This window comes from Erinaceus europaeus, chromosome 17 (genome assembly GCF_950295315.1).
Source record: "Erinaceus europaeus chromosome 17, mEriEur2.1, whole genome shotgun sequence".
In the NCBI taxonomy this organism is placed as follows: Eukaryota; Metazoa; Chordata; class Mammalia; order Eulipotyphla; family Erinaceidae; genus Erinaceus; species Erinaceus europaeus.
The window spans coordinates 37,407,095-37,422,931 of NC_080178.1; the positions used below are offsets into that span (position 1 = coordinate 37,407,095).

At 39.4% G+C, this 15,837-nt stretch overlaps 1 protein-coding gene across 3 annotated transcripts in view; it reads left to right on the forward strand.

Annotated features, from left to right (window-relative positions):
* The window catches only part of NOX4 (NADPH oxidase 4), a 187,696-nt gene that overhangs the window by 41,161 nt on the left and 130,698 nt on the right, over nt 1–15,837 (forward strand). For all 3 annotated transcript variants that reach the window (XM_060176671.1, XM_060176670.1, XM_060176669.1), the window contains exons 5-6: nt 5,694–5,791; nt 7,660–7,687. In XM_060176671.1, coding sequence (XP_060032654.1) covers nt 5,694–5,791; nt 7,660–7,687 — 126 coding nt within the window. The remainder of the gene's footprint in view (nt 1–5,693; nt 5,792–7,659; nt 7,688–15,837) is intronic.

Consider the following 15,837-nt stretch of genomic DNA (forward strand, 5'->3'; position numbering starts at 1 on the left):
ATGCACGAGTATACACGGATGCATAAGTTAGGGGAAATATATATACCTTAAAGTAAAAGTGTGCGATAGTCTACAGTGACTCAGTCAGTGCAGCAAGCAAGTAGAAAGATTTAAGAAAGACACCATAAAGTACTTAAACATTTTCTACTTATACCCTTTTCACCTACTTCCTATTTCACGTCCCTCAATCACTCTAAGCCTAACCCTGTCAGATAAAGTAAGGACTACAAAAGCTGGATAAGGGTAAGAGACTAGCACTTTTTTAATGATGACCCTTTTGGTCACATTCAGGCCACCCCATAACTTGGGGCCGTAGTTAGGGAATCCTGAGATTCCCATATAGATACGTTAGGCCTAGACCTTAAACATATCCTTCTTTCCACTTCTTCTTCTAGCATTTGCCCTTCTTCCATAGCCAGTCAACAGTGTCAGGTTGAGCCTGATGTAAAGTTTCGAGACCTCCTTTGAATCTGGAGAGGTGGCAGTCGTTGACTATGTGGGTCATAGTCTGTCTGTAGCCGCAGGGGCAGTTCGGGTCGTCTCTGGCTCCCCAGTGATGGAACATAGCGGCACACACACACACAGGCTATGGCCTGTTCGATAGCGATTGAGGAGGGCCCAATCATAACGTGCTAGGTCAAAGCCGGGTTGACGCTTACAGGGGACTGTGATGAGGTGTTTGTTCTTTACCTCAGCTGACTGCCAACTCTGTTTCCAAGAGTTTGGAACAGAGAAGTTCAGTGTAGGCGTAGGGGACCAGATTGGGTGACGAGACGTCAAGCGTTGGACAGGGTGGGCGAAGATATCCGCGTATATTGGCAGGTCCGGTCGAGCGTAGACGTGGGAAATGAACTTAGATGATGCCGCATCCCGACGAATATCTGGCGGGGCGATGTTGCGAAGAACTGGCAGCCATGGAACCGGGGTGGAACGGATGGTTCCAGAAATTATCCTCATGGAGGATATAATTTGGAATCGACCAAGTGGACATGGGGGCTACGGAACCATACTGGGGCACAGTATTCTTCAGTGGAATAGCATAATGCCAGAGATGATGATTGTAGTGTGGAAGCGCTCGCGCCCCATGAGGAGCTGGCCAGTCTTGCAATGATGTTATTCCTTGCGCCCACCTTTGCTGCAGTTTTTATGAGATGTTCGTGAAATGACAGAGTGCAATAGAGAGTAACGCCAAGGTAGACTGACTGGGCTTCATGCTGGATTCTCATATCGTCAAGCTGCACATTAAGCTCACGCAAGGCCAAGGCATGGTGTAGATGCAAAACAGATAATACCGTTTTTGCAGTGCTAGGGATTAGTCGCCATTTTTTACAGTAATCAGATATCAGAGACATGTCTTTCGTGAGTGTTTCCTTGAGGATGTCAAACTTGGATGCCTGAGTTGCACAGCAGATGTCATTGGCGTAGATGAACTTCCTTGAAGAAGTTTCTGGGAGGTCATTGATGTAAATATTAAATAGCGTAGGAGCCAGAACAGAGCCCTGGGGGAGGCCACTTGAGACAAGTCTCCATCTGCTAGACTTCTTTCCACTATCACTGGTCATCTCCATCAGGAACATCATTATAAATCCTCTTGTGAGCCTCTACAGGACTTTGCCGTCAATGTAGAACAACAGTGATAGAAATTGCCCCGCTCTCAGAAAGGAGGCTGCGTCTACATACTATACCACTTGCAGAAGACTGGTCCTGAATTAAGTGTGGCCTAGAATGTTCCTGGCTGTGACCACCATGGAATGCGAGTTCAGGCCCGCTGGGATGAGAATTTAGACCAGCAGGGATGCAGAGGTTGCATAGGCTCCTGTGCTAAGTATGGATAGACATGGGCCATAGGTCAGCTTGATGGGGTTTATAACTAATGGTATTTATATATTTTTTCCCATATTTGAGAACTACTGTCTGTCCTGGTCCAGCTTTCTAGTCCTGTTTCCAACTCTGACACCATCTTCCCAGACAATACTTTCAGCCCACCTGCATGTTAGCTGTCAGGCTCAGGCAAAACTTAGTAAAGTCATGGGCCACTTGGAATATACCTAAAATAGACTTCTTAGCTTCTTCTAATATGAAGACCCCAAATCTTATCTCCTATATTCTTAACTACAGATTCCTGATTATTAAGCTATTTATTCTGTTTTATATCTTAATGCTTTTCTGCTTTTCAGTAGACACTACCATGATGCCAACTTCACTTCCCTGGGCAAATGACCTTACCAGTGTGTCCTGGAACCCCACTTCCCCAGAGTCCCCACTAGGGAAAGATAGAAATAGGCTGGGATCAACCTGTTAATGCTCATGTCTAGTGGAGAAGCAGTTACAAAAGACTGACCTTCCACCTTCTGCAGCCCATAAAGATCTTTGATCCATATTCCTATGAATAGGGGAGCTTCCAGTGTATAGGGATGGGATGTGGAACTCTGGTGGTGGGAATTGTATGGAATCGTACCCCTCTTATCCCACATTCTTAAATTATTAAACCACTAATGAAAAATAAAATAAAATAAACAGAAATAAAAGAAGGGCTTTTTATAACTGCCAGTGTCAGCAAGAGAACACAGTCTTCATGAAAGAAGCTTAGATACCAATGCACAGTTTTGTCTTACCTAAAGATGCTTTGCTTTACCCATATCAAGTGTCCTATTTATTGATTAGGAGACTCTTTTGCCTTAATCCCTCCTATCTGACTACTGACAGGAGCATATAACTCTTGTAAATAAATAATTCTTATGTTATGTAGCATTAAGATCTTCCTCTTTTAGGGTTATTGGTCTTCTTTTTTTTTTGCCTCCAGGGTTATTGCTGGGGCTCGGTGCTTGCACCATGTATCCACTGCCTCTGGAGGCGATTTTCCCTCCTTTTGTTGTCCTTGTAGCCTTGTTGTGGTTATTATTGTCGTTGATGATGTCATTCATTGTTGGATAGGACAGAGAGAAATGGAGAGAGGAGGGAAAGACAGAGGGGGAGAGAAAGATAGACACCTGCAGACCTACTTCATTGCCTGTGAAGCGACTCCCCTGCAGGTGGGGAGCCAGGGACTTGAACCAGGATCCTTACGCTGCTCCTTGCACTTTGTGCCACATGCGCTTAACCTGCTGCACTGCCGCCCGGCCCCCTGTTTTACTGGTCGTTCTAAGAATTTTTAACTTAATTTGTATTACAGATTGAGTAGATTGTAGAATTCTAGAGCCTCCAGATATTAGCTTCTTTTGAACCATTGTATATCATACATTAATGTAAATTTAAAAACTGAGTAATTTTTATGTCAGTTACCTTACTAAATGTATTATTTTTGTCACTATAATGTTGCAGAGAAGTAAAGTGAGACATTAATAGCTGAGGTATATGATTAAAAAATAAAAGGTCTCCAACTAATTATCTGTTGTTTTAGCAACACATTATAATATAATGTTCATTTTTTAGAATACTTTTGAATTTTTGTATTAGTGATCTAATAGTGATTTTGGATTTTCAGAGAGATGAGACACACTGAGGCAATTAAGTAGGAAGCATCTTTCACTCAGTTATGTCTCATATCCAAAAGAAAACTGAGCGTTGATTACAACAAGGCTTGTCCTTTTATACAGTTATCAGCCCTCCACAGTAACTCATAGCAACAAGATCAATAGTTCTCCCCCTAACCCCCCGCATATAGAGAGTGCAGTTTATTTGGGCTATCAGAGCTATCTTTAGCAGAAATTGCAGATTCTACTGCTCCTTAACAAAATCATTTTAATTATAGCAGTAGAGAGTTCTGTTTATATTGAGAGGAGGTGTAAGATTGCCACCAACTGTATTTTTCTTCTTTAACTAAGAAATTAACCTGAGCTTACTAATAAGTTAATCGTTGCTCCTCTGCCTCAATTTATAAGGTTATAGGACATTAGGAATATAGTTTCTTTTAAAAAATATTTTATTTGCTTTAATGAAAGTGAGCTACAAAGAGACCAGGACACTGTGTAGCTCTGGCTTGTGTTGGTACTAAAGATTGAACCTGGAGTTTCAATGTCTCAGGTATAGGGATAAAATTCTATACCACTGCCACTACCAGCATTCTGTACCCCCCCCCCAAATCCCCAAAGATAAACAACATAGTGTTCCTAAGATCTTAGACACAGCTTACTTTTAACCATTTCCCCCCAAGTTTCTGTGTTTTAGTTGTCTACATCCCTTGTGTGAGTGAAACTATTTAGCAGTTGTCTTTTACTTCTTTACTAAGCATACTCACCTCTAGTTCTATCCATTTTGTTTTGAAGAATTTAATATTGTCTTTTTAAATTGCCATATACTATTCCATTGAGTATATGTTCCATAACTTCTTTATCCAAAATGTCCTATTAGTTCAAACCTTATTTCACTGGCAAGAATGGGTGGGCATTGGAGGAGGACATGTGAGCCTAATTGCACACGCCCATTTGTTCTTTCCTTGTCCACCTTCTTCAAGGTAATATTCCTTTTCCCTGGCCAAGCCAGAAGGAATTTGGCTTTAGTTATTTAGTGACAGCCTCATATTTTAGATTGTATTTGGATTTTGAGTCTGTGGAACACTTTTTTTCCTGGGTCTCTGTAGGGAGATTATGAAATTGTAGAGATTGTTTTGATGAGTTTTTTTAATATTTAATTTTTTATTTTATTTTCCCTTTTGTTGCCCTTGTTTTTTTATTGTTGTTGTAGTTATTGTTGTTGTTATTGATGTCATCATTGTTAGATAGGCCAGAGAGAAATGGAGAGAGGAGAGGAAGACAGAGAGGGGGAGAGAAAGATAGACACCTCCTATGAAACAACTCCCCTACAGGTGGGGATCTGGGGGCTCAAACTGGGATCCTTACACCTGTCCTTGCACTTCACACCAAGTGTACTTAACCTGACTCCCTTGCTGAGTTTTTAATTCATGGAAATAATTGCCAACACTATTGCCATTGTATTTTTGTCTGTATTTATTTGAATTTGTGCACTGTAAAATATTTCAGCTGCTTGAGCTGGGGGGACAGCATAATGATTCTGCAAAAGACATTCATGCCTGAGGCTCTGAGGTCACAGATTCAGTCCCCTGCACCACTACTCAGCACAGAGCTGAGCAAAGCTCTAGTATGTCTGTCTCCAACTGTCTGCCTGTCTCTCATTAAATAAAATATAAAACAATATTTAGTAGGTTGGGCTGGGCTGGACTGATATCACAATGGTCATACAAAAAAAAAAAAACTTTCCTGCCTGAGGCACTCAAGGTCCCAAGTTCAATTCCTAGCATCACTTAGCTGAGAAGTGCTCTGGTAAAACAAACAAACAACTTTAGAGTTTGTGAGGTAACTATATATAAGGTGTCTTAAAGGTTTGATGCCATGAGAGAAGATAAAGATGTGGAATTTAGAGTATCCATGAGTTACCTAAATTTATAAATAAATGTCCATATATCATATCAAGTGTGTGTTTGAGGATGTAATTCTACACTTGACTTACGACTGTTATTTTATTCTGACGTTTGAAAATTCTGTTCCTTCATAACCCTTGTAGTACTAGAACAGTCATCAAGGTATGTTGTGTTTTTGGAACTTCTTCACTCTTGTATCTAATACTTCATGTTTATCGTGGTCACAGTTTGTCTCCATGTAGACTGGAATTGGGGCTGGCTACTCTCTTCAAGCAGGTCTGGAAGCCTCCTTACTTGTGGGGGTGTGATTCTGTAGGTGTGCATGTGGCGGCCCACCTGGTGAATGCCCTGAAATTCTCAGTGAATTTCCGTCAGGACATGATTGAACTGAATGCAGCCAGATACCAAGATGAGGTAGGTGAATTCTCTCTTCTTATTTTCCTTCCCCTTTTGTAAGAAGACTCATGAAGGCCTATGCTTTTCAAATGCATTCTTCTTTAATGTTACTCCTCCTCAGTTGAAAGTGCAGCTAAACTGTCACAGTCTCTGCTTCTAAAATAGGAAGTTGAGAGAGTATCTCTTATGTTTTATTTTTATTATTTATGTTTTATGTTTTCCTTCCATTTTCTTTCTTTTTCTTTGATAGGGCCTGAGCAAAAATGAGAGAGGAGTTGACGATAGAGAGGGAGTAAGAACAAGAGACACCTGCAGCATTGCTCTACCGTTCGTGAAGCTTCTATCTTGCAGATGGAAACTGGGGGCTTGAACCCAGGTCCTTTTGGATGATTAAGTGTGAGCTCAGCCAAGTGCACCACAATACTGCCCCATTTTATTTTTTAAATGGAGACAGGGAGGGAGAGAGGGAGGGGAGGGAGAGGGAGAGGGAGAGGGAGAGGGAGAGGGAGAGGGAGAGGGAGAGAGAGAGAGAGAGAGAGAGAGAGAGAGAACAGTACTGAAGCCTGGGGTCTAGACTTGAACCTGGGTTGTACACTTGGCAAAGCAGCACACTTTCAAAGTAAGCTATTTTATAGGCACTTACCTATTCATTATCTTTGGATGGTGGCCACTCAGGCCAGCCTTCTGCTCCATTAAGTCTCTTTTCAGTCCTCTTATATGCCTATAAGATACTGCCTATACTGTAGGCTCAAAATCCCTCAATAATTTAGATGCTATGCTGTGGAAGGATAGTGGACGAAGAGCATTTGAGGACCCTGGATAGTTACTTTCATTTTGAAGGCATTGCTTTGTCAGTGCCTATTTTCTATTCTCTTGTCTTTTGCTGCTATCTGTTAGCCCTAGAAATAGGTGATGTTGACTTGGGTTTGGTACTGGACAGTACCTGACATTAAAACACATTTCTCCATGTGAACTTGCTTATGAAAGAGAACTACTTGTGTGGGGGTTCCTATGAGGTGAGTGGTGGATCCTTCAGGAGGTTATTTGGGGTTGTATGACTCCTGCATTTATTAGTTCAGGTACCATTGTAAGCAAACAACACTTTTTACAGCTGTCCAGTCTGATATAATATCACCATACCCTGGGAGCTCTCTCCTGCTTGTGTCTTTCCTTTCCTTCTCCCATTAATTTTTACAATTCATATGCTTACTAACTATAAAAGTTTTAGCATTTAGTGACCAAATAAAATTTTAGTTAATATTGCAAAATTTTGAGCCCCTTTTCAGACTTTGTTATTAAACTTAGTTCATTTCAAGAGGGATGTATTTTCAACAAAATATTTTGTCACTCCTAAATAAATGAGGGAAAAAATATAAAAGGTTTTCCTCCCCAAATAGCCATGACCGATATTTTATTTTTTTTAGTCTTTATTTATTTATTGGGTAGAGTAGACAGAAATTGAGAGAAAGGGGGAGACAGAGAGGAAGAGAGTCAAAGAGACACCTACACCATTGCTTCACTAGTCATAAAGCTTTCCCCTGCAGGTGTGGACCAGCGACTTGAACCTGGGTCCTTGTGCATTCTAACATGTGCACTTAACCAGGTGCACTACCACCTGGCCCCACAATCAATATTTTTGACACACATTTCTCAACAGGGTACTTGTCTTTATAACATCTGTGCTGTAGCTTGCTCTATTAGAAAGTAAAAATCTTTCTCATCCTCTTTATACGAATGGACCTTAATTTATTTTTAATTTTTTCCTTTCCATTGTGGGGATATTACCACACCTGCCTGATGCCTGGCTCTTTCATGTTGCAAGTTCTTGGTAGAATTATATGTGATCAATCCTCTCTTTCTAATCTGTTATTTTTTTACTTTCTCAGGACCCTAGAAAACTTCTCTTCACCACTAGTAAGTATTTGTTCATCGCTCTTACTGAAGATTCAGAAAGGCCTGTGAAAATAAATATAGTAATATGAAAATTGGATATGTTATTAAAGTAGAAAATGTAGAAAATGCATAAATTAGAACCATTATTGGAAAAATGGGGTGCCAAGTAGTTGGGGTCTAAATAAAGGTAAAATTAAGTGCACACCTGAACCTGTTATATGTTCTTCTAGTGTGAGTAATGTACTTGGTGAGGCATCACTGCTGGTCATGAGACACTATAGAACACAATGTACATGGAACGTTGGCCTTGTTAAATGCACTAAATTTTTTAAATCAATTTCACAATGGAAAAATAATGCTAATTATAGCAAAAGTATAATTAATATGTCCATATGTTAGCAGGTGACTTATCCACCTAGTATGAAATTATGCTATTATATTTGTCAGAGATTTGCATGAGTGTATCAGACTAAATATAGACAGATTTACCAGGTAAATTCATTCATTGCCATGATCAAGGACCCATGTTAAAGCCCTTGGTCCTCACCTACAGTGGGGTAAGTCTTTGTCTCTGGAGCAGTGCTGCAAGTTCTCATTCTTACTCTGTCTCCTTCATTTCCTCCTCCTCTTCCCTTCTTCCACTTGTCTCTCAACCTATATCAAAGGCAAAATAAATACCCCTCAGGATGGTGGACCCATGTACTGAACCTCAGCGGGAATCCTGGTGACGAAATAAGACAAAAAAAAAAAAAAAAAGACTTTATGGTTTTGCTGTAGAAATTCTTTGAGAGGGATATAGCAATCTACTTTCTTAGTATTCTTACAAACTTCAGAAACCACTTTTTATAAGTTCTTTATTGGATAATTAATCATTTACAGCCAACAGTAAAATAAAATACAATAGTTTGTACATATGTAACATTTCGTAGTTTTCCACGTAACAATTCAAACTCCACTAAGAGTAACCATTGTCTTACACTGAGAATCTCATCATATTGTTGAACCTAACCTCATCTATCTCTTGTCTACACCCTTGGCCTGCTCACTCTTTAGGTGAAATGGTCAGTTCCTCCTCATTTTCTAGTCATTTTTTTTTCTCCAGGTCATTGCTGGGGCTCGGTGCCTACACCGCAAATCCACTGGAGAGTATTTTTTTCCCTTTTGTTGCCTTTGTTGTTGTGGTTATTATTATTGTTGTCGTCGTTGTTGGATAGGACAGAGAGAATTTGAGAGAGGAAATGAAGACAGAAAGGGGGAGAGAATGATAGACACTTGCAGACCTGCTTCACCACTAGTGAAGCTACTTCCCTTCAGGTGGGGAGTTGGGGGCTTGAACCGGGATCCTTACGCCGGTCCTTGTGCTTTGCGCTGTGTACACTTAACCTACTGCTCTACTGCCCGACCCCCATTTTCTAGTCTTAACTGACATACCCCACCATATATATATTCCTCCTGAATTCCATGAGGCTACAGTAGAATCTTTTGCTTCTGATTCTTCTGTGTCTACTCATCCTCCTCTTCTTCCTTCTTCACAGAGACAGAGAGTGGAAGAGATCACAATATGAAAGCTTCTTTCAACATTATGGTAGCTGGGCTTGGAGCTGGGTTGTGCACATGGCAAAATATTGCACTAAGTGATCTATTTTTTCCAGCTCAGCTGAAATATTCTCAGCCTGGATTGTCAATGATAAATCGTAAAAACTAATTGGAGCAGGTGGTGGCTCACCCAGTGGAGCACATGGATTCAAGTGTCCAGTCCCCACCTGCAGGGAGAAAGCTTCACTAATGGTGGAGCAGTGATGCAGGTGTCTCATCATTCTCTGTCTCTCTCTTCCTTTCTCTTTATCTCTTACTATCAAATAGAAAAAAAGGGGGGGGATACATAGAAGAAATGGAGAAAAATGGTCAGTGAGAATGGTGGAGCCAAGTTAGTAGTAAGCCCCAGAGATAACACATACACACACACACACACACACACACACACACACACACACACACACACACACACACACAGAGAGAGAGAGACAGAGAGAAAGAGAGACTCACACACACAACCACCAGCAACAGCAAAACACAAAACAGAACAATACAAAACCAAATTAAGCGTTGTTTAATAATTTGTTTTCTTTCCTTTTTTTTTACATAATTTTATTCTGGGAGGAGGAGGTTGATGGTGTATAGTACACTTTTGACACATGGATACAAACTTTCATCTCCCAGTGATAGATATATGTAAAACACTCTCACTCCCAAGCAAAAAGGAAATATCTCTGCTAATTGAAGGTGAATTGTAGGGGAGGGCATGGTTGTTGCAGGATTCCCCACAATGCATACAAGTTCTAGACAAATATTTAAAAGTGTATTTTAAAATAAGGTAAAATTGGTTTAAGAGGTTGTTAGTGTTTATTTTTTATTAGTCATTTAATAATGGACAACATAACTGTGGGATAAGAGGGGTACACTTCCATACAATTCCCACCACCAGAGTTCCATACCCCACCTCCTCCATTAGAAAATTATCTATTCTTTATCCATCTGGGTGTATGAACCAAAGATATCTACGGGATGCAGAAGGTGGACGGTCTGGCTTCTGTAATTGCTTCTCTGCTGGACATGGGCATTGTCAGGTTGACCCATACCCCAGCCTGTTTCTATCTTTCCCTAGTGGGAACTCTGGGGAGGTGGTGTTCCAGGACACACTGGTGAGGTCATTTGCCCAGGGAAGTGAAGTTGCATCATGGTAGTATCTGCTGAAAAACAGAAAAGCCTTAAGATATAAAACAGAACTAATTGTTTAATAATCAATAATCTATAGTTAAGAATATAGGAGATGAAATTTAGGGTCCTTATATTAGAAGAAGCTAAGAAGTCTATTTTTAGGTATATTCCATGTAGCCCATGACTTTACTAAGTTTTGCCTGAGACTGACAGCTAACATGCAGGTGGGCTGAAAGTATTGTCTGGGAAGATGGTGTCAGAGCTGGATCAGGGAAGAGAGTAGGTTGTCAATGTCTTAAATTACAATTTCACATATTTTCAAAGTAAGTAGCATTACTCCATGCCTACTACAAAGTGCTGATAAGTCTCCCTCACAACCCATTGCCCCCTCCTCTTTTCTTTCAAGCCCATTCCTCTCCTTTTTTGGTGACTTTTTTTTTTTTAATGAGAGTCTAGGGATTTGTTTTTGTTTCATATTGTTCCCTTGTGTTTTTAAACCCCATATATAATTGAGACACTCACATGTTTTCAGTGATACATAATAAAAATTATTTTATAAATCAGAGCAGGTGGTGGCTTACCCAGTGGAGCAGTGATGCAGATGTCTCACAACTCTCTGCCTCTCTCTCCCTTGTTTTGTTTATCTCTTAGTATCAAAAAGAAAGAAAGAAAAGAAGGAAGGAAAGAAGGAAGAAAAAAATGAAGAAATGAAGAAAAATGTTTGCCTTTAACTTTCTGGCTTATTTCACCTAACATAAACCTACCCCATGTCATCCATATTGTAACAAAAATAAAGATTTTGTATTTTTTTTTTTAAATATCTTTATTGGGAGTCGGGCTGTATGTAGCGCAGCGGGTTAAGCGCAGGTGGCGCAAAGCACAAGGACCCGCATAAGGATCCTGGTTCAAACCCCGGCTCCCTACCTGCAGGCGTCGCTTCACAGGCGGTGAAGCAGGTCTGCAGGTGTCTATCTTTCTCTCCTCCTCTCTGTCTTACCCTCCTCTCTCCATTTCTCTCTGTTCTATCCAATATCGACAACAACAATAATAACTACAACAATAAAACAACAAGGGCAACAAAAGGGAATAAATAAATAAAATAAATATTTTTAAAAAAATCTTTATTGTTGGATTAATGGTTTACATTTGACAGTATAATACAATAGTTTGTACATGCATAATATTTCCCGGTTTTCACATAACAATACAACCCCCCACTAAACCGTCATGTTCTAGGACCTGAACCTTCCCCACCCCAACCCCATAGTCTTTTACTTTGGTGCAATACACCAACTCCAGTCCAAGTTTTGCTTAGTGTTTCCCCCTTCTGATCTTGTTTTTCAGTGAAGTGAAAGGAAGATCTCATATTTTCTAATGGTTGAATAACATTAATCTCTCTCTCTCCCTCTCCCTTTCCCTCTGTCTCTCTCTCTGTCTCTCTCTCCCTCTCCCTCTCCCTCTCCCTCTCCCTCTCTGCCTTGCCCTCAGCCTTACCCTCTCCCTCTCCTTTTCCCTCTCCCCCCCCCCCCCGGTGTGTGTGTGTGTGTGTGTGTGTGTGTGTGTGTGTGTGTTTGTGTGTGTGTCTGCGCTTGGGTGCTTGTGTGTGTTATCTTTATCTACTCATCCTTTCTTAGGCTCTTGGGTTGTTCCCATATTGAGCTACTGTAAACAATGCTTCAAAGAACATAAGTGTGTGTGTGTGTGTCCATGTGTATTGAGTTATTTTGACTGTATGTAGGAGTGAAGTTGCTGGAAAATGCAACAGATCTATTTTTAACCATTTTAGAAATCTCTAAACTTTTTTTTTTCGTAAGAACTGAACCAATTTACTTTCCCACTAATGGGGTATAAGAGTTTCTGTTTTTTCTGCTCCCACATCTGGACCAAAGCTGTTATTTTTTTTCTTGATTTTCTGTCAGATTTATCTGTCCATGGGTGGGAGTAGGGTATTAAGTCTACTAGTATTGTGCTATTGTCAATGCCTCTTTTCAGACTTTCAGAAGCTGCTTTATATGTTTGATTCTCTTTTGTGAAATACATATATATTGGACATTAAGTACTTCTGACAGACTGATTATATATTATAATATTATAGGAGGTTGACTTTTGCTGCTAAATCTATCCTAACAAACTATTCCTTTTGTTGACTTATGACCACTGATAATTAGTGAAATTTATGACATAAAGGATTTTGTTGCCATTTTTCTGCATGGATTCTTGATGTTATTGCAGTTTTTCTTTGTCCTCCTCTTAATCTCTTCCCTTGGATATTTGAAATCTGCCTTCTTTGTAGTGATTAGATTCCCAGTCAGGTCCATTTATACTTCTTATTTGTTTCTAGTCTGTATAGTTTAATTTTGCATTTACTGTAAGGTTTATATCCAGGGTTCTAAGGCAGTAATCTATTTTAAAGTAAAAGTTATACTAAGTTCTCCCAATTACTATTTTCCTCCTCTTGTACACTTTTTGTTGTGTTATTGTAGGTATATTGTTAATTTACACATGGATTTTCTTATTTTAATGTTTTTATGTTATTAAAATGTTATTAGTGGTTCAATAATGATTTATAAGATTAAAAAACGATAGATGTATAATTCCATACCACTTCTGCTACCAAAATTCTATGCTTCTACTCCCCTAAAGATAACCACTTTTATTTCAAGATCTTTTAAGATCTTACAAAAGGGTCGACTGCATTTTTTTTTCCTTGTTCAACACATGGGGATTTTTGTTCGTTTGTTTTTTTATTTTCATGGAAATTCCTTTAGTGTCTTTTGCACAGCTGCTTTAGTGATGAATTCTTGCAACTACTTTTTGTCCAAAAAGCTCTATCAGCTCTTCAAATTCCAGTGATAAACTGGCAAGATAGGTTATTCTTGGCTGAGACTTTTTTCACTCAACACTTTGAATATATCATGATACCCCATTTGATTTTTATAGTTTCTATTTAGAAATTTGCCTATAGTATTATGGGGCTTTTTTTTTATTATGTGACTCTGCTTTTCATTTCTTGTTTTGAAATTCTGTCTTTATCTTTGCAATTATAGTTTTAATGTGTCTTGCTGTGTGTCTGTTTGGGCTTGCTTTATTTGATTTCTTGTAATTTAACTTAAAAAGGGGTTTGTGAGGGCAGCTGAGGCGCTTAAAAGGATATACAGTGGGGAGCTGGGAATGGGTCTAACCAATACAAGGTTTTTTAGGATGAAACAGGTAAAAGAGAAAATAAGCAGTTATCATTAAGGGTTGAGAGTACGCTAAGTCCATAAAGTCTGAATATAGTTATCAAAAGTTAATCCCATAAGATAAACAATTATCAGCTCTGGTAAAGGTTGCTTATGGCTGTAGAGGGGTCTAAAAGTTTATAAGCTAGCAGAGTCACATGTGTTCAGTTCCCAGGAGAAGTAGTCATGGCAGATACCTGGGTGTGCATCTCCATCGAGATGCTTCTGACCAGAAGAAGCAACAGCCAAAAGTGAGTGACTTGTTCAAAGTCCAGTGCTTTTATGCATTCCCTTCTCTTTTTGTCCAGCCTCAGGGTATTCGTATGCTAATAGTTCCAAGTTCCTGTTGGGTCACAACAGTTTCTGTTCTAGAATATCAATCTTCTTGCTTCTACAGGGAAGTTCTCTATTATTTCTGAAATAAGAATTCTCTTTCTTTGTCTTTCTTTTCTATTTGAAACACCTATTTTGTGTCTTTTAAATCTTATGTTATCTTTGTTGTTTTAGTTTTAGCTTTCATCTTTTCATTCTGGCACTTTTGTCCAGTTGATTTCCTTTTCTCTATATTTGAACTCACTTATTAAATTTTAGCTTCATTATTTCTGCTGCTGACCCTTTTGTTGTGTTTTTCAGTTTACCTGTTGTATCACTTGGATCTATGATCTCTCTTGGATTTTTCTTGTACTTTCTCAGTCCTTTTTGATGTCCTATTTCATTGATTTTTCAGTGGGCATCTTTAGGACTGTTGCCCTTGAGGTCTTCTCTAAGTATGTTACATCTATATGAGGTTTTCTGGTTTATATGTAGACTTTTATCTTTACTCCTCAGTGCATGTGAGTTCCTTTGTCTTCTCATTATGTCTGTTGCTCTCTGTTAAACTGGACAGGGACATGTTCTAGGAGATTCTGGTGGTGACCAGGCAGCTATTAGGCAGTGATTGCTTCACTAAGTGTTCGATAGGCCTTAGCAAAACTGGAAATTTAGGCCATGAGTTTGGGTGGTGGAGGGTCAGGTAAGATTAGAGACAAAGTGTTGTGGCTGTAGGAAGTGGGGCTAGGAAGGACCTCAGACTTGAACTGTGAATGTCCAGTTGCCACTAAACTTCCAAGTTCACACCAGGGGAATGGGTATCCCTTTTGTGGTAGATCTTAACAAACTGTGGCCTCAATTGTTGTCAGGGGCCAAAATCTGGCATGTTGTGGGCCAGCAAGGAAGCTCAGCAAACAGTGTTAAAAGAGGTACTGTTTGCTTTGTAGTTGTTCAGCAAGGACTGTCATGGCTGGGTTTATTTGTCAACCAGGAGTAAACACTCCTGAATTCAGTCTCTAGATAGCTCAGCTTTTTGTTACTTATTATTATTGAAAAATTAAGAACAACACAAAAATAAATAAAAGAAGAAGGCTTCTTGTTACTGGGAGTAAACCATATTTTACGAATGACTAGACATTATTCACTGAGCAGATAAAAAGCATTTGTTTAACTCTACTCTTAGATACACAGATCTTTTCTATAACATCCTTATATGAAAGACCGCTTACTCTCAGGTTAATTCATGAAACTGAAAATTGTGACTTTTTCTCTTTTTTTAAAATATTTATTTTTGTACTTTTTTTGGGGGGGTATAGACAAAAATCAAGAAGGAAGGGAGATAAAGATGGGAACAGAAGGAAATACACCGTGTATATATATGGATGCATGCACTGCTTTACCAAATTGTGAAGCTTCCTCACTGCAGTGAGGAAGGTCCAGTATATCAACCTGAGTCCTTGCACATTATACCCTGTATGTTCTATCAAGAGTACCACTGCCCAGCTCCCTTCAAATCATAATTTCTTGTGATTATTGTGCCTAATAATCCCTTTTGGAACTGCTTGACAAATATTATTTTTTTTATTAAATTTATTTATAAAATAGAAAATATTGATAAAATCATAGGATAAGAGGGGTGAAAATCTACACATTTCCCACCACCAGGGTTCCATATTTCATCCCCTCTACTGGAAGCATTCCAATTCTTCATTTCTCTGGGAGCATGGAGCCCATATCATTATGGGGTGCAGAAGGTGGAACGGTTTGGCTTCTGTAATTGCTTCTCCACTGACCATGAGTGTTCGCAGGTCAATCTATACTCACAGATTGTTTATTTCCCAAGTGGAGCAGGGCTCTAGAGAGATGGGCTTCCAGGGTACACTGGGGTTCCCGGTACATTCCTTTGCCTGGGAAAGTGAAGTT